Genomic DNA, 22,045 nt, shown 5'->3' on the forward strand with positions numbered 1-22,045 from the left:
TTGTTGGTTTATTCTCTTTTATTATGGTTAGTTTGTAAGTTTCGCACCTAACAATGCTGCTGATGCTATAGTGTCATAATAAAGCTGCATTTGTTTTGCACTACGCTTCTAAAACTTATTTCTCATCCTCCTTGTGTTCGGGCTCAAAAATAGAAGGTTCTGAAACATAATTGTTCCCAAAGTAATCATTGTTGGCTCTGGATTAGCGTTGTTGTTGTTGATGGGGAAGGCATCCGTGGTTACTCCTGCTATATCACGGATCACATGACTTGCTCACTCTCAAAAGGGCTCCGGAATCTCCCTGGGATTGATATGATTTTTTTCAACATATTCATTTACCCTACTTTAGAAGTCTTTTGCTGTCATAAATCAGATATATATGATAATAGCGTCAATATAGAGGCAACTTGTTTTATCACTCCACTGGTACTTTAAATAGGTAAATAAGTCATAACAAGATTACTTTTGATATTACAGATATATATATATATACGCATACATATATGTATATATACATATGCACGCATACACATGTGTATATAGAAATATATATATATATATATATATATATATATATATATATATATATATATATATATATATTAGGGCTGCGAATCTTTGGGTGTCCCACGATTCGATTCAATATCGATTCTTGAGGTCGCGATTCGATTTTATATCGATTTTTTTAGATTCAACGGGATTCTTGATTCAAAAACGATATTTTTCCGATTCAAAAGTATTGTGTATTCATTCAATACATAGATTTCAGCAGGATCTACCCCAGTCTGCTGACATGCTAGCAGAGTAGTAGATTTTTTTTAAAAAGTTTTTATAATTGTAAAGGAAAATGTATTAACTGATTGCAATAATGTAAATTTGTTTGAACTATTGAACCAAAAATATGACTTATTTTATCTTTGTGAAAACATTGGACACAGTGTGTTGTCCAGCTTACGAGATGCCATGCAAGTGTAAGCCACTGTGACACTATTGTTCTTTTTATTATTTTTATAAATGTCTAATGATAATGTCAATGAGGGATTTTTAATCACTGCTATGCTGAAATTAAAACTAATATTGATACTGTTGTTGATAGTAATTTTTGTTTCACTACTTTTGGTTTGTTCTGTGTGGTGTTTGTGTCTCCTCTCAATTGTTCTGTTTATTGCAGTTCTGAGTGTTGCTGGCTCAGGTTTGGTTTTGGAATTGGATTGCATTGTTATGGTATTGTTTTGTTGGATTGATTATAAAAAAATAAAAAAATAAATAAATAAATGTTTTAAATCAACAAAAAAAAAAAAATCTATTTAAAAACAAAATGATAATCGATTCTGAATCACACAACGTGAGAATCGAGATTCATATTCGAATTGATTTTTTCCCACACCCCTAATATATAAATGTATATACACACACACACACACACACACACCTTTTGGGGGAAAACAGCACATATTTTGTCTTTTTGCTAGAAAAGTTTTGTTTTGTTTTAAAATAGGGCATAAAACCAAAAAAAAAGCAAAAAAAAACATGGCAATCGATAGATCTAAAGTGGATCTATCGATATTCAAGCATTGAAAGTGAAAAAAAAATTCACATATGACTTATTTGAAAAAAAAATAATGACTGAGACCCTTTTGGGTCTTTGGGACCTTAATGATCCACTGAAATTGAAGGGAGCCATAATGGTTACAATAAATACCGTATTGGTTTAAAAAAATAAAAAGTATCAAAGTGGCCCCCACATGCTTTGATTTTCCATTGAGCGGCCCACAATAAAAAAAGTTTGAACACCCCGGGTGTAATGTTTGTGCTCTGATGTTACTTTGATGATGGCCGCCACCTCCTTCCTCATCAAAGAACGCTCCCGTGTGAAGCGCCACATCTGAGAAGAGGGGAAACAAAGGTCAAACACATCAAGTATGTCCGTCAAATCATTACAACGTCACCTGCTCACCACAAAGTCGCGGCCTCGACACAGAACCTCAGCCGGGACGCCGCTGTGAGGACTGAATGTGTTTTTGGGGTACAGAACGTCACTGAGGGAAAGCAAACAAAGGATTAAACTCCTCACCATCCTTGTGACGATGTTAGGTAAGCTCCAGCTCTCACCTTTTGACTACCCAGTTGCCCTGAACCAGCAGCGCCACCTGCTGGATGCAGCGCAGCACCGAGGTGGAGTCTGTACCCGACGCCAGCAGCCCCATCAGGTTGGCAAAAGGAATCACTTTGACTGCAGACCGAGAAGATGACACCATTGTATGACATAGCTCTCATTACACCATTCATGCCACACTACTAAAGTGGAACAAGCAGAAGGCAGCCTGACATTACAAGATGTTCTGTGGCTCCCTAGTGGAGCACATGGGAACTGCAGGTCACCGATTACAGATGTTAGGCAAGTTACTTTTGAATGATCCTCTAACAGTAATGTGTGTACTTTGGGTATTTATACGAGAACTAAATGTGAGAAAAATCCATCTCCGAAACCCGGCGGTCCTATTGGGCACCGATTCACATTAAATCCAACGCTGCCATGTAACGGCACCTGGGCGGCCCGCAGAGGCACTGGAGAGGACTCAGCCAAATTACCTTCAGGTAATGTTGCAACTTTCTATGCCGACAAAGCAATTGCCTATCATTGTTCTCTGAGTAATTTCGCTTGATCAAACATTTTCTGACAATCCACACCACAACATAATAAATATCTATCCATCTACTTCCGCTTATACGAGGTCAGGTCCAGGGTGCAGCAGCCTAAGCAGGGAAGCCCAGACTTCCCTCTCCCCAGCCACTTTGTCCAGTTTTTCCCGGGGGATCCCGAGGCGTTCCCAGGCCAGCCGGGAGACATAGTCTTCCCAATGTGTCCTGGGTCTTGCCCGTGGCCTCCTACCGGCTGGACGTGCCCTAAACACCTCCCTAGGGAGGCGTTCGGGTGGCATCCTGACCAGATGCCCGAACCACCTCATCTGGCTCCTCTCCATGTGGAGGAGCAGCGGCTTTACTTTGATTTCCTCCCGGATGGCAGAGCTTCTCACCCTATCTCTAAGGGAGAGCCCCGCCACCCGGCGGAGGAAACTCATTTGGGCCGCTTGTACCCGTGATCTTGTGTCCTTTCGGTCATAATCCCAAATTCATGACCAATCTGGAAGATGAGAACGTAGATTGACCGGTAAATTGAGAGCTTTGCCTTCCGGCTCAGCTCCTTCTTCACCACAACGGATCGGTACAACGTCCGCATTACTGAAGACGCCGCACCGATCCGCCTGTCGATCTCACCATCCACTCTTCCCTCACTTGTGAACAAGACTCCTAGGTACTTGAACTCCTCCACTTGGGGCAGGGTCTCCTCCCCAACCCAGAGATGGCACTACGCCCTTTTCCGGGCAAGAAGCATGGACTCGGACTTGGAGGTGCTGATTCTCATCCCGGTCGCTTCACACTCGGCTGCGAACCGATCCAGTGAGAGCTGAAGATCCCGGTCAGATGAAGCCATCAGGACCACATCATCTGCAAAAAGCAGAGACCTAATCCTGCAGCCACCAAACCAGAACCCCTCAACGACTTGACTGCGCCTGGAAATTCTGTCCATAAAAGTTATGAACAGAATGGGTGACAAAGGACAGCCTTGGCGGAGTCCAACCCTCACTGGAAATGTGTCCGACTTACTGCCAGCAATGCGGACCAAGTTCTGGCACTGATCGTACAGGGAGCGGACCGCCACAATAAGACAGTCCGATACCCCATACTCTCTGAGCACTCCCCACAGGACTTCCCGAGGGACACGGTCCAATGCCTTCTCCAAGTCTACAAACCACATAATACTAAATAATAATAATAATAAATCATAATAAATAAAACAAATGTATATACTATAATTTGTGCAGATATTGTATCAATACTCAACTCTAGTATCAGTATAGGAAATGAAAAAGTTTCATTGAACCTACTAACCTTATTTTTCATGAATAGATCAAGCTGGTGTCTTATTGTTCCTACTACCCAAATTTCCGATTATCATTGGCATTATCATTTCCATTTGAGCATCAAAAGCCACTTAGTAGTAAAGCAGAAACAGAGACTAGGCAGCATCGATTGAATCTCCCTCCTCGTCTTTGAGCTCAAGCCAGCGAGTGAAAGTCGGGACAATGTTGACCCTTCGACTGTCCTTTTACCCGGGTAGCCTCTCTTTCTTTTATTTTTGTCTCCTCAGGCAAAACTTTTCATTTCTTTGGTTGTTTTGCAGCTTCTATCATGATAGCAGTAAATGCACATAAGCGTTCGCCTCGACTTACGTCTAAACAATGAATGGGGAGTGACGTATGGCATAAAGCAAGTCAGCGTATTTGTAGTTGCCACCCTCCGGAAAGTTGCTAAGTGACAGTGAGAGTGTTACAGAACCCTTTAGACCAGGGGTCACCAACCCGGTGCCCGTGGGCACCAGGTCGCCCGTAAGGACCAGATGAGTCGCCCGCTGGCCTGTTCTAAAAATAGCTCAAATAGCAGCACTTACCAGTGAGCTGCCTCTATTTTTTAAATTGTATTTATTTACTAACAAGCTGGTCTCACTTTGCTTGACATTTTTAACTCTAAGAGAGACAAAACTCAAATAGAATTTGAAAATCCAAGAAAATATTTCAAAGACCTGGTCTTCACTTGTTTGAATAAATTATTTTTTTACTTTGCTTCTTATAACTTTCAGAAAGACAATTTTAGGGAAAAAATACAACTTTAAAAATGATTTTAGGATTTTTAAACACATATACCTTTTTACCTTTTAAATTAATTTCTCTTCTTTCCTAACAATTTAAATCAATGTTCAAGAATTTTTTTTAAATTGTAAAGAAAAATAAATATATTTTAATTAAATTCTTCATTTTAGCTTCTGTTTTTTCGACGAAGAATATTTGTGAAATATTTCTTCAAACTTATTATGATTAAAATTCCCAAAAATTATTCTGGCAGATCTAGAAAATCTGTAAATCAAATTTAAATCTTATTTCAAAGTCTTTTGAATTTCTTTTAAAATGTTTGTTCTGGAAAATCTAGAAGAAATAATGATTTGTCTTTGTTAGAAATATAACTTGGTCCAATTTGTTATATATTATAACAAAGTGCTGATTGGATTTTAACCTATTTAAAACATGTCATAAAAATTCTAAAATTACTGTGATCTTAATCAGGAAAAATTACTAATATGTTCCATAAATTATTTTTTTTAATTTTTTCAATAAGATTTGAATTACCTAGTTTTTCTTTTCATATTTCATGAATTTTAAAGAGTCGAAATTGAAGATAATACATGTTTCAAAATTAAATTTTCATTTTTATCGTGTTTTCTCCTCTTTTAAACCGTTCAATTAAGTGTTTTTTTCATCATTTATTCTCTACAAAAAAAAACTTCCGTAAAAGGAAAAAAAATGTAAGACGGAATGACAGACAGAAATATCCATTTTTTATATATATATAGATTTATTTATTAACGGTAAATTGAGCAAATTGGTTATTTCTGGCAATTTATTGAAGTGTGTATCAAAGTGATAGCCCTTGGCATGAATCAGTAGCCAAGAAGTAGCTCTTGCTTTCAAAAAGGTTGCTGACCCCTGCTTTAGGCCACGACAGAGGTGTCTTTCAACTGTCGATGTATCTTACGAAAAGTTATGAAAATATTTTATGAAGGCTGAAAGTGACTTTAAAAAGTGAATGTCATATTAGCACGTCGTTCACATAGCTGTGCTAGTGTTGCTAACATTTGTGTCCTCCTGTCTCACTTCAAGTTGTGTCCTTGTATGAGATGTATGGAATATACAATACAGGTCAAAAGTTTGGGACACACCTTCTGATTTCAATGTGTTTTCTTTATTTTCAAGACTATTTACCTTGTTGATTGTCACTGAAGGCATCAAAACTATGACACCTGTGAAGTGAAAACCATTTCAGGTGACTACCACTTGAAGCTCATCAAGAGTGTGCAAAGCAGTAATCAGAGCAAAAGGTGGCTATTTTGAAGAAACCAATATATGAAACATGTTTTCAGTTATTTCAACTTTGTTAAGTACATAACTCAACGTGTTCATTCAGTTTTCAGTGACAATCTACAATTTAAATAGTCATGAAAATTAAGAAAACGCATTGAATGAGAAGATGTGTCCAAACTTTTGGCCCATAGTGTATATACAGTATAATATATATACAGTAGAGATGTCCGATAATGGCTTTTGTGCCGATATCCGATATTCTGATGTTGTCCAACTCTTAATTACCGATTCCGATATCAACCGATACCAATATATACAGTCATGGAAGTAACACATTATTATGCCTCATTTTGTTGTGAATGCATTAAACAATATAACAAGGTTTTCCAACATAAATCCACTCAAGGTATGGAAAAAAATGCCAACATGGCACTGCCATTTTTATTATTGAAGTCAGAAAGTGCATTTTTTTTTAACATGCCTCAAAACAGCAGCTTGGAATTTGGGACATGCTCGCTCAAAGAGAACATGAGGATGCGGAGCTGGGCGGGGTTGTTGGTGGTAGCGGGGGTGTATATTGTAGCATCCCGGAAGAGATAGTGCTGCAAGGGGTTCTGGGTATTTGTTCTGTTGTGTTTATGTTGTGTTACGCTGTGGATGTTCTCCCGATATGTGTTTGTCATTCTTGTTTGGTGTGGGTTTACAGTGTGGTGCATATTTGTAACAGTGTTAAAGTTGTTTTTACAACCACCTTCAGTGTGACCTGTATGGCTGTTGACAAAGTATGCCTTGCATTCACGTGTGAAAAGCCGCAGTGCCTTTGTGCCTTTAAGGCATGGGTGTCAAACTCTGGCCTGCGGGCCAAATTTGGCCCGCCATGTAATTTATTTTGGCCCTTGAGACAATATTAAATTAACATTAAAGCTGGCCCGCCGATATTATACAGCGGCGGTGCATTCACCACTAATTCTGATACTTGTCAACCCTCACAATTTTCCCAGGAGACTCCCGAATGTGCCCCCCCCCCCCCCCCTAAAATCTACCGGGACAACCATTATCCCGAATTTCTCCCGATTTCCACTCGGACAACAATATCGGCGGCATGCCTTAAAGGTACTGCTTTTAGCGTCATCTACAACCTGTTGTCATGTCCGCTTTTCCGCCATACAATCAGCGTGCCGGCCCAGTCATGTAATATATGCGGATTCTACACACACACACACACACACACACGTGAATGCAAGGCATACTTGGTCAACAGTCATATAGGTCACACTGAGGGTGGCCTTATAAACAACTTGTACAGGGTTACAAATATGCACCACACTGTCAACCCACACCAACCATTTCGGGAGAACATCCGCACTGTAACACAACATCAACACAACAGAACAAATACCTAGAACCCCTTGCAGCACTAACTCTTTCGGGACACTACAATATACACCCGCGCTACCAACAAACCTCCATTTTGCATGTCACTATAAAGTTATGTAAGCCTTGCTTGTTCAATATTCAATGCAAAACTTGTTTGGGTCCCTATTAAAATGTTAAATTGTTCAATATATATATATATATATATATGTATATATATATATATACACACACACACATATATGACATCTATGAAGCTGATGCAGAATGACAGGGTATATGTAGCAGTTCTCTGAAACATTCTTGTATGACAAACACAAATCATTAGAGCTACAGACAAACACAATCCTGTCTTCTTAGTCAGGCTTAAAAGAAGCTCTTTTGAACTGTCTTCCAGCCTTCAAGGCTAAACTTTGGACAACACACTTCCAAAACACTTTGTGGCACCTTTAAAACCTATGACTGTTGAAAAGACTTTCAAAAAAAGGTGTATTATCCTACCGTTCTTCATCAGCGTCTTGATTTGCTCTCCCAGCGGCAGAGTGCGCAGTTGGGCCATGGAGAGAACATTGCTGGGGCCTACAGGCTTTACACTGGCGTACAGAAAGATGAACATCAAGATTCTCTTAAATGAAAAAAACATGGGGGACGAGAATTGTGAGGAATAAAAAGTAACACTTACACTTTTTCCTCTGTTAGAGGAGGCATGAGCATTGACAGATACTCCCTGCAGGGGGAGCACACACAAGTCAGTACACGTCCCAGACCACCACAATAGACCCCATGGAAAATGGACTCACTTAGGAGTTTTAACCAGTTCTGAGTTTTCGGAAGAATCCATACGTTGGCAGAACAAATACTGCTTTTCGTGTTCCGAGCGCCCATCCTGGCGGAAACGTCATGGTTGTTACAAGCGTAAGTATTACTACCATACTTGCCAACCATTCTCCCGCTTTTCCTCAATATAAACAGCGGGCCGGCCCAATCACATAATAATGTAGTGTTGGAAGGGTTCAACAATGATCTTTATTCGAAGATGTCAAGAAATGCTGACACATTGTAGGATCTTTTAACTGGTTTAATGTTAACGTTAATTTCAAGCACACTCACACAAGGCATACTTGGTCAACAGCCATACAGGTCACACTGAGGGTGGCCGTATAAACAACTTTAACACTGTTACAAATATGCGCCACACTGTGAACCCACACCAAACAAGAATGACAAACACATTTCAGGCGAACATCCGCACCGTAACACAACATAAACACAACCGAACAAATACCCAGAACCCCTTGCAGCACTAACTATTCCGGGACGCTACAATACATGGGTTTCCGATGACGTCACAACCGTCCCACAATTCCCACGTCCGCCATCTTGTGTGTCAAAACAAACACTCGCCTCCATTGTTTGCTTCTTGTTCTGTCACTGTTAAGGTTTTAAACACTTCATTACTCCTGGTCAGTACAGTTTCCTTGCCAGCAGTTGCATAGTTACAATCATATAGTTCTGAAAATACTTTTGGGTACTTTTTATCAAGTGCTTCTGGACAATAGTCTTTAGCATATCCTGGAATCTGAGAAAATAAGACAGGCTTAATTTTTCGTTTGGATTTTAATTCTCTGTACAAGTGTGACAGTTCATCTTGTGTCCCCTTCTGTACCTCCGGTAGTTTCCTCTGTTTTAATGGTGCCGGTGTATCTCCAGATACGATTGCCTTGTCGAGCTTTCTCTTCATTGTCTTGGCGGATGTGAAGTTAATGTCCTGTATGGTCTTGTACCCAACTTTCTTGACTGCAGATGGAAGTAGCCAGTAAGAATTTTCCTTTGTGACTGTGGTGTTGTCCCGCATCTTGACGCTCGCTTCAATGGTAAACAACAATGCAGAAAGATATTTCGCCAATGCCTGCCATACACGTACAGTGTCCTGATAAAACACGACCTGTCTTCTCTGATATGACCCATGGCACCAAACACAGATCAGTTGATCTCTGAGAGTGACGAACACCGGCGATGAGCACACATTTATCTTCCATTGTAGCCAGTTTCATTTCCTGCACCCATCCACACACAAAGTAATTGTACGCTTCGAGCGACTTGTAACCCTTGAGCTCATCCAGAGTGTAGGCACTAACATTGTTCACCAAATAGTTGACGATGTCGGGGTAAGTTATATCAGGATAACATTTCAAGTCCGTAGTCTATTCGTGCATTCCCATCTCATACGGATCTTTATTGCCAATATCCCTCAATTTCTGTAAATACCTGGCTTTGCAAACCCCATCTAGCAACTGTCTGTAGGGAACTTTTACGACTTCTTTCAAATTTCCCGAAGTGGACGTCATTGTTGCTGCAAAAGTGTGGAAAAATATTTAGAAAACTGCCGCAGACGAGTAAACAAAGTTTTGACACACAAGATGGCGGCTGCCACGAAGGATTATGGGTAAAGGTAATCGCAGCTAGCGGAAACCTATGTACAACATCTACGGCTTTTGGAGCGCAGTGCACAACTGCACACACAACAAGGAGGAGACGAAGCAGAAGAACGAAGAAGAGACATGGCGACGACAAGTAAGAGCAAGAAATACCGTATTTTTCGGAGTATAAGTCGCACCTGCCGAAAATGCATAATAAAGAAGGAAAAAAAACATATAAGTCGCATTTTTTGGGGGGGGGGACATTTAATTGATAAAAGCCAACAGCAAGAATAGACATTTGAAAGGCAATTCAAAATCAATAAAGAATAGTGAAGAACAGGCTGAATAAGTGTAGGTTATATGAGGCATAAATAAGCAACTGCTATTTTAACCTAACATATTATGGTAAGAGTCATTCAGATAACTATAACATATAGAACATGCTATACCTTTACCAAACTATCTCTCACTCCTAATCCATAAATCCCATGAAATCTTATACGTCTAGTCTCTTACGTGAATGAGCTAAATCAGTGGTTCTCAAATGGGGGTACGCGTACCCCTGGGGGTACTTGAAGGTATGCCAAGGGGTACGTGAGATTTGTTTAAAAAAATATTCTTAAAATAGCAACAATTCAAAAATCCTTTATAAATATATTTATTGAATAATACTTCAACCAAATATGAATGTAAGTTCATAAAGTGTGAAAAGAAATGCAACAATGCAATATTCAGTGTTGACAGCTAGATTTTTTTGTGGACATGTTCCATAAATATTGATGTTAAAGATTTCTATTTTTGTGAAGAAATGTTTAGAAGGAAGTTGATGAATCCAGATGGATCTCTATTACAATATCCAAAGACATCACTTTAAGTTGATGTGTAGAAATCTTTATAATTGAATCACTGGTTTATTTTTCAACAAGTTTTTAGTTATTTTTATATCTTTTTTCCAAATAGTTCAAGAAAGACCACTACAAATGAGCAATATTTTGCACCGTTATACAATTTAATAAATCAGAAACTGATGACATAGTGCTGTATTTTACTTCTTTATCTCTTTTTTTCAACCAAAAATGCTTTGCTCTGATTAGGGGGTACTTGAATTTAAAAAACGTTCACAGGGGGTACATCACTGAAAAAAGGTTGAGAACCACTGAGCTAATTAATATTATTTGATATTTTACAATAATGTGTTAATTTCACACATAAGTCGCACCCAAGTCGCCAAACTATGAAAACAACTTCGACGTATAGTCCGAAAAATACGGCACGCTTGCAAGTTCCAAAATGATTGGAAAAAAGAATTGAATTTCATCCAGGACAGCTCAAAGGGGAAGGGGTATGCTGCCTGCACCCCAACCCAGCAACCACACCCCCAATACCCCCATCTCCCAAATTGGGAGGTCTGAAGGTTGGCAAGTATGATTATTAGTACTTGAGTAAATGTGTCTATACCATCACGCCGTGGTACTGCAGGTGAATCCAGGGCTCCTCTGCATGCTTCTTCTGGATGAACTCGTACGATTGGATCCTCTTCTGCCGCGCCTGCTCCGACTCGGGACGAGCAAACCTTACCTGGGGGCGGGCAAATAGGGACGGAGTGAGACAAGACGTCGCGTGATGACGCGTTTTTGTACGCGGGGACGAGCATTTCACCGAAATGGTCTTGGCCTCTTCTTCGGCTTCGTCCTGGGAGGAGTCTCCGCCTGAGGATAGATCACAAGCAAAATGTTGGAATAGAAGGAGGGGGAAAAAAACAAACCCAGAAGGGGTCACCTTCATTGGCCGCCTCGCGCTCTCTGGTTTTGTTGTCAGCCTTGTCCAGGTAGCCAAAGCTGGGCCTCATCTGCAGGATTCCTGTCAGGGGTGTCACGTGCAGCTCACCTGTGTCCCACATCAGCACACAGATCGCAATTAGAATAGCAGAATACTTTTTACATTGATTACAAAATCAGATCCTAAGTTTTTCTTGGGTCGTTAAGTTTACTATGCTAAAACATGGCCATTTTTTAACCTGTGGTAAGATAGTTTCTTCCATCGTTACAAATATTAAAATTGGATATTGGATTGTTCTGTGACGTGTTTGTGTGCCCGCTCAATTTATTTTTGCTGTTCTGAGTGTTGCTGGGTCGGGATTGGTTTTGGAATTGGATTGCGTTGTTATGGTATTGCTTTGTTGGCTTGAATAAATAATTGAAAAAAAAAGACCAGAAATAAACATTAAAAATGAAACATGCACATCAAACATTGCACACAATGTATTTGACCTATCAAAAATAAAGTCCTACCGAAAGCCACTACTAGCGACCACGCAGTCTGATAGTTTATATATCAATGATGAAATATTAACATTGCAACACATGCCAATACGGCCTTTTCCGTTTACTACATTGCAATTTTAAATTTCCCGCGAGTTTCTTGTTGAAAACGGTGCGGAATGACGACGCACGCGCGTGACGTCACTGACTGTAAGGAAATATTAGCCCAGCACCACTAGCGGCTAAAAGTCATCTGCTTTAATCGCATAATTACACAGTAATTTGGACATCTGTGTTGCTGAATCTTTTGCAAATTGTTCATTTAATAATGGAGACTATAAAGAAGAATGCTGTTGGTGGAAAGCGGTGGATTGCAGCTGTCTTTAGCACCGAGACACAGCCAGTGTTTCTTTGTTTGTTGTGAAGCAGAGCGGTCAAGCAAACATGTTTTCTCTACGTCGACCAGCATGTTTTTGGATGGGAAAATTGTGATATCTATCTTACCGGGGACATCATTGGATTATTCGTCATCCTGCAGCAGCTGTCAAAAAAGGCAGCTGTGAGCTTGGCTCCTCGGCTTTTCTCTGAGACACTGCATGTTCACCGCAGCCATCCGACCTCGAGGTATGTCTTTACAATCTCACTAAAACACTATTAAAACAATAAGCAGATAAGGGATATTCCAGAATCATCCTCGTAAATGTGTCTAATTACATCTGAAACGCTCACACTGCCGCCGCCCGGAGCCGTCACTTTTTTTTTTTTTTTTGTAATCCTTCACTATGAATATCCTAATTCACGAATCTTTCATCCTCGCTCAAATTAATGGGGAAATTGTCACTTTCTCGGTCTGAATTGCTCATACCGCTGGTGGCTCCCATTATAAACAATGTGAATATGTGTGGAACCCTGCAACTCGTGACGTCACGCGCACATACTTCTGGTACAGGCAGGGCTTTTTTATTAGCGACCAAAAGTTGCGAACTTTATCGTCGATGTTCTCTACTAAATCCTTTCAGCAAAAATATGGCAATATTGCGAAATGATCAAGTGTGACACATAGAATGGACCTGCTATTCCCGTTTAAATAAGAACATCTCATTTCAGTAGGCCTTTAAACATATTTTGTTAAAAATCTGTAAAAAAAAATAAATAAAATAAAATAAAAAATATTAAAATAACACTGCCATTCCTTGGTGATATGTTTGTGACGTAAAAAAATCTCATTGAAGCTGTTACGATTTGTAAGTTATTCCAAAATAAATTTTCTGACTAGTGGTGTCATCTATTGTAGTTTCCTAATGAAGTCTTCGCTTGACGCTCCTCTACTTTCTCCCGCTCCTGCTTGCTGTGGCAACAACAAACAAAACTGCAGACTCTCCTCTTCGTTTTGTGTTGTTTACTTGTGAAGTACAGTGAATAAATTATATTTATATAGCGCTTTTTCTCTAGTGACTCCAAAGCACTTTACATAGTGAAAGCCAATATCTAAGTTACATTTAAAGCAATGTGGGTGGCACTGGGAGCAGGTGGGTCAAGTGTCTTGCCCAAGGACACAACGGCAGTGACTACGATGGCGGAAGCAGGGATTGAACCTGGGACCCTCAAGTTGCTGGCACGGCAACTCCACAAACTGAGCTATACGGCTCGTCAACTTCATCACTCAATAAGCGTCAAACAATAACGATGTAGGAGAAAATGAATGACAAAATAAAGCGAGTGTGTTACAGTAAGAAAGAATAAGAGTAAGGTCAAAACTCTGTGTGGCTTGATTCCACCCTACCTGACTGCCATTACCCATAATACATTGTGTCCAAACCATATTACCACACGGATGCTTCCGCCATATATGCAATTAAATTGTTACGTAATCTTGACTCTATTAACCTCTTATGGCCCAAGCTGTTTGTTTACATGCTTTTTTTATTTCTATTTGGGCTTATTGGACCCTAATTAGAATAAAAACTAAGAATCATCTTTTGATATGATGTACTTAGTCCTTAAGTACACAAACGTGTACTTCATGTTTAGTGACATGCTAATTCCTATTTTTACACTTTTTTCCCCCAAATTCCATTGTCAATTGATTGATTGATTGAAATTCCATTGTATGTTACACTCTTCTGACACCACAAGATGGCAGTACAAGTGTCCACATAAGTGGCCATAAGACCCCAATTCAGTAGTGTACACAATTTTGAAAATAAGAGCTAAAAGGTGTTGTCCACGCATGTGGCCACAAAGCCTTTCTTAAAGCAGTATTAAATAGTATGTCATCAAATTATTCAGACAAATGTAATAATTACAAATAAAGTGTACCTCATAATTATTCTAAGCATGCAATATATACAATTTCATATTATTTAAATAAAGTAAATAGTCCCATTTTAGCTGAACATAAAATGTAAATTAACTTCAACATTATTTAGGCTCCTACATCTATTTTTGTCCAACTATTATAGTTTTTGTGGCATCAACATTTTATTATTCATAACACAAGTTCTCATAAAACACTTGCAAAGACACTGAAAAGGTTATATTGTTTGCACTTTAGGCGCCATCTTTTGGACGAGTTTGTTCACTGCAGGAGTTTCTGGGTGAACACCTCCAGTGTTTCCTGCGGTTTAAAGATTTGAACCGGAAGTTCAAGCCCTGTTCTGTCTTCTGAAGTGAAGTGAAGGGAAGTGAATTATATTTACATAGTGAAACCCAATATCTAAGTTACATTTAGTGGCACTGGGAGCTGATGGGTATAGTGTCTTGCCCAAGGACACAACGGCAGTGACTAGGATGGCGGAAACAGGGAACGAACCTGGGACCCTCAAATTGCTGGCACGGCCATTCTACCACCTAAACTATACCGCCGCAAAAAAAATGCATATTTTAAACTTTAATACAATCTGATAAAGCCAATTATATTGTTAAATACTGTCTTGCAAAACAATTTTTGTGAGATAAAAAGAAATAGTCAAATATCCGCTTGTCCTCTTGATTTATGATTTTAAAGTCCTACTGAAAGCCACTACTAGCGACCACGCAGTCTGATAGTTTATATATCAATGATGAAATATTAACATTGCAACACATGCCAATACGGCCGCTTTAGTTTACTAAATTGCAATTTTAAATTTAGCGCCGAAGTATCGTGCTGAAACGTCGCGGTATGATGACGCGTCCGCGTGACGTCACGCATTGTAGAGGACATTTTGTTCCAGCACCGTTCCCAGCTATAAGTAGTCTGTTTTCATCGCATAATCACACAGTATTCTGGACTTCTGTGTTGCTGAATCTTTTGCAATTTGTTTAATGAATAATGGAGACGTCAAAGAAGAAAGCTGTAGGTGGGAAGCCGTGTATTGCGGCCGCCTTTAGCAACACAAACACAGCCGGTGTTACATTGTTTACATTCCCGAAAGATGACGGTCAAGCTTTAATATGGAACAGAGCGGTCAAGCGAACACGGCTGGATTGGACCACACACACAAAGTACGGTGTATTATGCAGCGATCATTTCGAAAAATCGTGTTTCGAAGAGGGTCCCTTGCGTAGGGCAGAGATGGGCATCGCCACCACCCGTCGACTGGTAAGAAAGGTGCGGGGCCGACCTTCAGGGTGTACAGGTACGACCATATAATCTCACTAAAACACTAGTAACACAATAAGCAGATAAGGGATTTTCCAGAATTATTCTAGTAAATGTGTCTAATAACATCTGAATCGCTCCCACTGTATAGTCTTTTTTTTTTCTTTCTAGTCCTTCACTCTCACTTTCCTCATCCACAAATCTTTCATCCTCGCTCAAATTAATGGGGAAATCGTCGCTTTCTCGGTCCGAATCGCTCTCACTTCTGCTGGCCATGATTGTAAACAATGTTCAGATGTGAGGAGCTCCACAACCCGTGACATCACGCGCATATTGTCTGCTACTTCCGCTACAGGCAAGGCTTTTTTTATCAGCACCAAAAGTTGCAAACTTTATCGTGGATGTTCTCTACTAAATCCTTTCAACAAAAATATGGCAATATGGCGAAATGATGAAGTATGACACATAGAATGGAGCTGCTATCCCCGTTTGAATAAGAACATCTCATTTCAGTGGGCCTTTAAAGCAAGTTATGAATAAATAAAAATAATTATTATTTATTTCACTAACTGCTTATTTGCGATCATATTTGTACATATTGTATGTGCTGGTGTTGTTCTATTGTTGTTGTTGTTGTCGTTTTTGTCTCTGTCAAATCCCCCTCTTATCCCCACAATTTCCCCCTCTGTCTTCTTTTTTTTTTGTCTTTCTATCCCCTCCTGCTCCGGCCCGGCTGCACCAAATGATAATATAAATACTTTTAATAAAGTCAAATTCAAATAAGGCAACAAGCGAAGTATCCTACACTTCTCTTTTGTAAAGTAAATCTGAACAACTATATGATTTGCCTGAGAAGCTGGACAGGAAAAACATAAATAAATAAATAAATAAATCTAATAAACAAAATGCATTTGCATTTTTATCGGATATCTCTATATGAATAATATTTTTTTCTTTTTAGATAACGGTGCACTTTATAGTCCGGAAAATATGGTGTATCAGTTCATACAATGTATTATTTTGATTAATTTTCACGCTAAAAAAAACAAACTCTTTATTAGTGTGGGGCGGCTTTTACTTTGCAGTGGCGATGCACCGCGACAAAACCCTGCATCATCTAATCCCCGTCCTCGTTCCGACAAGAGTTAGCCCAAAATTTGAGTGCAATAGCTGGGTGAAAAAGTGGAGACCTTTCCGGAACACAGCGGCGGCGTATCTGGATGTGTTGGTGGTGGCCTGGATGGACGAGAACGTCTGCTTGTCCATCATTTTCCTGCACGAAAGACCAGCAGCTATCAGTGTAAAGCTACATTTTGTGTTGAAAAGGGAGGACGTACGTTGAATACGTGTTGTTTTCTTCGTAGGTGGTGCCGTCCACGTTGAGCGCTATTTGCTCGCCCTTACTGCGACAGTAGTTTGGGCTGCTGCTGTCCATGGCCATCTGCAACTCCACCTGGAGGCCACAAACAAACAAAAAATCATTCAATTAGACTTATTTTGAATCAACTTTAAATATAGCAACTGTCTCCTCACCCTTTGTTGTTTGGGCTTGATCTTAGCAGATAGATGTTCCACGTTGTTGTACGTCATAGTGGACGGTCGCACGGGGTACTGCGCCATGAGAACACAACAAACAAGCTGATAGCGACACAAAAGGCTTTAAGCATTGACTACACACCCACCTGGAATAGATAGAGCTTTTCAGCCAGGCTTTTGGCCAGGTACACGTCAATCTAAGTGGGGGTTGGAGAACAAAGATCATCAAGAGTCTATAGTTGAAATGAGAAACACATACCTCCTCTATAATGGGGTCGTCGTCATCCCCGCTCGCCATATTTTGGCGATAAAGGAGAAGTAGCAGCAGAATTCCACCTTTAATCAACAAAACAGGCAGCTTTTCAAAATGTACACATTGTAAGTACAGTACAGGCCTAAAGTTTGGACATGCCTTCGCCTCATTCAATGTGTTCTCTTTATTTTCATGCCTATTTACATTGTAGATAGGCATCACAACTATGAATGAACATATACTTAACAAAAAAGGTGAAATTATTATATTTGCTGTGTAGTAACCTGACTTCTGCACAACACGACACTTATTTTCTTTGGTACACTAATGCAGTGGTTCTCAAACGGGGATACTTGGAGGTATGCCAAGGGGGACGTGAGATTTTTTAAACATTCTAAAAATAGCAACAATTCAAAAATCCTTTATAAATATATTAACTGAATAATACTTCAACAAAATATGAATGTAAGTTCATAAACTGTGAAAAGAAATGCAACAATGCCACTTATTCCCTTTTGGGGTTGCGGGGGGCGCAATCGGGCGGAAGGCGGTGTACACCCTGGACAAGTCGCCACCTCATTTTTGTAAAGCAAGATGCCAACACTGCTATTTTTTTAATAATTTCATTTCTTCACTTTACGTAAAATATTAGGCAAACTGAATCTTCAAGAATCCCTTAGTTTTTATAGACTTCATTTTTGAATTTGTAAAGAAAGATGTCAACACTGCTATTTTTGTGTGGCCACTTTCTGGCCGTGCAATATGTTTTTAACATTTTATTATGTTTTTGAATTTGAAATGTTTTTATCATTGTTTGTTGACATCTGTCACATATACTGTCATATTGTACATGGTAATTGTTATTTACTGTATATATGATATAGCCACAGCATTTTATATATCTATATAAATAATATACTGTACATATATTATGTAAATATTACGTACATATGTTATATTGCTATATTTAGTCTATTGTCCTTTCCATCCTTACACTTTCCATCATTGTAACTGAGCTACTGTGTGGAACAATTTCCCTTGTGGATCATTAAAGTTTGTCTAAGTCTAAGACTATTTTATGTAGGTTGTTTTAAAAGCACTGAGCTGGATTGATGTTCAATTTCCTTGTTTCTATACAATGACAGTAAAGGTAGTCTGATTCTGAACACTGCTATTTGTAGATCATTTTATTTCTTGACTTTATGTAAAATACTATCAAAACAATCCGATCCGTTGTGGTGAAGAAGGAGCTGAGCCGGAAGGCAAAGCTCTCAATTTACCGGTCGATCTACGTTCCCATCCTCACCTATGGTCATGAGCTTTGGGTCATGACTGAAAGGATAAGATCACGGGTACAAGCGGCCCAAATGAGTTTGGGTCTCTCCCTTAGAGATAGGGTGAGAAGCTCTGCCATCCGGGAGGAACTCAAAGTAAAGCCGCTGGTGGTTTGGGCATCTGGTCAGGATGCCACCCGAGCGCCTCCCTAGGGAGATGTTTCGGGCACGTCCAACCGGTAGGAGGCCACGGGGAAGACCCAGGACACGTTGGGAAGACTATGTCTCCCGGCTGGCCTGGGAACGCCTCGGGATCCCCCGGGAGGAGCTGGACCAAGTGGCTGGGGAGAGGGAAGTCTGGGCTTCCCTGCTTAGGCTGCTGCCCCCAACCTTGGATAAGCAGAAGTAGATGGATGGATGGATGGATACTATCCAAACAAATAACATTTTCAAATGTTCTTGCTTTTAAATAAAATGTGTAAGTGTGCTCCATGTTTTTGTGTTCATTAAAATTAAATTTATTTGAAGAATTTTGAAGTTTACTCCCTTTTTTTATGCTATTATTATGAACATAACTACAAACCCTGTTTCCATATGAGTTGGGAAATTGTGTTAGATGTAAATATAAACAGAATACAATGATTTGCAAATCCTTTTCAAGCCATATTCAGTTGAATATGCTACAAAGACAACATATTTCATGTTCAAACTGATACAACTTTTATTTTGCAAATAATCATTAACTTTAGAATTTGATGCCAGCAACACGTGACAAAGAAGTTGGGAAAGGTGGCAATAAATACTGATAAAGTTGAGGAATGCTCATCAAACACTTATTTGGAACATCCCACAGGTGTGCAGGCTAATTGGTAACAGGTGGGTGCCATGATTGGCTATAAAAACAGCTTCCCAGTCTTTCACAAGAAAGGATGGGGCGAGGTACACCCCTTTGTCCACAACTGTGTGAGCAAATAGTCAAACAGTTTAAGAACAACCTTTCTCAAAGTGACATTGCAAGAAATTTAGGGATTTCAACATCTACGCTCCATAATATCATCAAAAGGTTCAGAGAATCTGGAGAAATCACTCCACGTAAGCGGCATGGCCGGAAACCAACCTTGGCCTTTGATCCCTCAGACTTATTAAAAACCAACATCAATCTCTAAAGGATATCACCGCATGGGCTCAGGAACACTTCAGAAAACCACTGTCACTAAATACAGTTGGTCGCTACATCTGTAAGTGCAGGGTAAAGCTCTACTATGCAAAGCGAAAGCCATTTATCAACAACATCCAGAAACGCCGCTTGCTTCTCTGGCCCCGAGATCATCTAAGATGGACTGATGCAAAGTGGAAAAGTGTTCTGTGGTCTCACGAGTCAACATTTCAAATTGTTTTTGGAATTATTCAACATCGTGTCATCTGGACAAAAAGAGAAGTGAACCATCCAGACTGTTATGGACGCAAAGTGTAAAAGCCAGCATGTGTGATGGTATGGGGGTGCATTAGTCCCCAAGGCATGGGTAACTTACACATCTGTGAAGGCACCATTAATGCTGAAAGGTACATACAGGTTTTGGAACAACATATGCTGCCATCTAAGCGCCGTCTTTTTCATGGATGCCCCTGCTTATTTCAGCAAGACAATGCCAAGCCACATTCAGCATGTGTTACAATAGCGTGGCTTCGTAAAAAAAGAGTGCCGGTACTTTCCTGGCCCGCCTGCAGCCCACACCTGTCTCCCATGGAAAATGTGTGGTGCATTATGAAGCGTAAAATAGGACAGCGGAGACCCCGGACTGTTGAAGGACTGAAGCTCTACATAAAACAAGAATGGGAAAGAATTCCACTTTCAAAGCTTCAACAATTAGTTTCCTCAGTTCCCAAATGTTTATTGAGTGTTGTTAAAAGAAAAGGTGATGTAACACAGTGGTGAACATGCCCTTTCCCAACTACTTTGGTACGTGTTGCAGCCATGAAATTCTAAGTTAATTATTATTTGCAAAAAAAAAAAAAAAAGTTTATGAGTTTGAACATGAAATATGTTGTCTTTGTAGCATATTCAACTGAATATGGCTTGAAAAGGATTTGCAAATCATTGTATTCTGTTTATATTTACATCTAACACAATTTCCCAACTTATGTGCAAACAGGGTTTGTATGATTATGAACATAACTCATTACAATGACAGGCTTCATAGTGGCAGAGGGGTTAGTGTGTCTGCCTCACAATACGAAAGTCCTGAGTAGTCAGGGTTCAATCCCGGGCTCGGGATCTTTCTGTGTGGAGTTTGCATGTTCTCCCCGGGACTGCGTGGGTTCCCTCCGGGTACTCCGGCTTCCTCCCACTTCCAAAGACATGCACCTGGGGATAGGCCCCTCCCACCTCCAAAGACATGCACCTGGGGATAGGCCACTCCCACCTCCAAAGACATGCACCTGGGGATAGGCCCCTCCCACCTCCAAAGACATGCACCTGGGGATAGGCCACTCCCACCTCCAAAGACATGCACCTGGGGATAGGCCCCTCCCACCTCCAAAGACATGCACCTGGGGATAGGCCACTCCCACCTCCAAAGACATGCACCTGGGGATAGGCCCCTCCCACCTCCAAAGACATGCACCTGGGGATAGGTTGATTGGCAACACTAAATGGTCCCTAGTGTGTGAATGTTGTCTGTGTTGGCCCTGCGATGAGGTGGCGACTTGTCCAGGGTGTACCCCGCCTTCCGCCTGATTGTAGCGAATATAGGCACCCCGACCCCAAAAGGGAATAATAAGCGGTAGAAATGGATGGATCATTACAATGATGTAAAACAGGTGATGCAAGACCGAGCAACTTGCCATGAGTCACCCAAAAATATAAAGGCCTTTTAATCAAATGTTGTCAACACTTATTAACGCTGTCAGGCGTTAGTCGAAGTTTATTTTGACGCTTTTCGAACATTTTTTTTTTTTTTGAGTAGCTTTAGCTTGATTAGCAAGTTAGCCGAACACATCAAACTGTCTCAGGCCTGCGTTTATCTCGGCTAATGCCGCAAATAATGTAGAAATATCACACGATAAATGAGCGACTGTGGAAGATAAAAGTAATAACTGACATGTTTGTATAAAAAGACAAAGTTAGCCGACACCCCAGTGCTCGCCTGCTAGCAACTTTAGCATTAGCCAGCTAGCTGTGAGACACATGCCGGCTAGAAGTCACACAGCCAGGCGGACACCGCGTGTTGGTCCCGGCGTCACCGGGCCGGGAGAGGACGTCACCTGGGCGCGCTGACGAGATGTGCTGGTCACTAAGTCATCGTCCTGTCCGCAGTCCCGGCAAAGTGCAGGAGGAGTGAGGCTAGCAGGGGAGACAAGAAGTGA

General features: G+C 40.4%; 1 protein-coding gene across 1 annotated transcript in view; it reads right to left on the reverse strand.

The window, feature by feature from the left end:
* polr3e (polymerase (RNA) III (DNA directed) polypeptide E) overlaps nt 1-22,045 on the reverse strand; it is a 38,949-nt gene that overhangs the window by 16,852 nt on the left and 52 nt on the right. Inside the window, exons 1-15 of the mRNA XM_061907443.1 lie at nt 21,944-22,045; nt 17,412-17,488; nt 17,299-17,349; nt 17,150-17,227; nt 16,954-17,069; nt 16,807-16,889; nt 11,552-11,659; nt 11,432-11,481; nt 11,231-11,350; nt 8,153-8,238; nt 8,035-8,079; nt 7,854-7,945; nt 2,113-2,233; nt 1,958-2,039; nt 1,826-1,885 (exon numbers count right to left, since the gene is read on the reverse strand). The exon at nt 21,944-22,045 is cut by the window's right edge and continues 52 nt beyond it. Coding sequence (XP_061763427.1) covers nt 1,826-1,885; nt 1,958-2,039; nt 2,113-2,233; nt 7,854-7,945; nt 8,035-8,079; nt 8,153-8,238; nt 11,231-11,350; nt 11,432-11,481; nt 11,552-11,659; nt 16,807-16,889; nt 16,954-17,069; nt 17,150-17,227; nt 17,299-17,349; nt 17,412-17,450 — 1,131 coding nt within the window. The 5' untranslated portion in view covers nt 17,451-17,488; nt 21,944-22,045. The remainder of the gene's footprint in view (nt 1-1,825; nt 1,886-1,957; nt 2,040-2,112; nt 2,234-7,853; nt 7,946-8,034; nt 8,080-8,152; nt 8,239-11,230; nt 11,351-11,431; nt 11,482-11,551; nt 11,660-16,806; nt 16,890-16,953; nt 17,070-17,149; nt 17,228-17,298; nt 17,350-17,411; nt 17,489-21,943) is intronic.

The sequence above is a fragment of the Nerophis ophidion genome, linkage group LG08 (genome assembly GCF_033978795.1).
Source record: "Nerophis ophidion isolate RoL-2023_Sa linkage group LG08, RoL_Noph_v1.0, whole genome shotgun sequence".
NCBI lineage: Eukaryota > Metazoa > Chordata > Actinopteri > Syngnathiformes > Syngnathidae > Nerophis > Nerophis ophidion.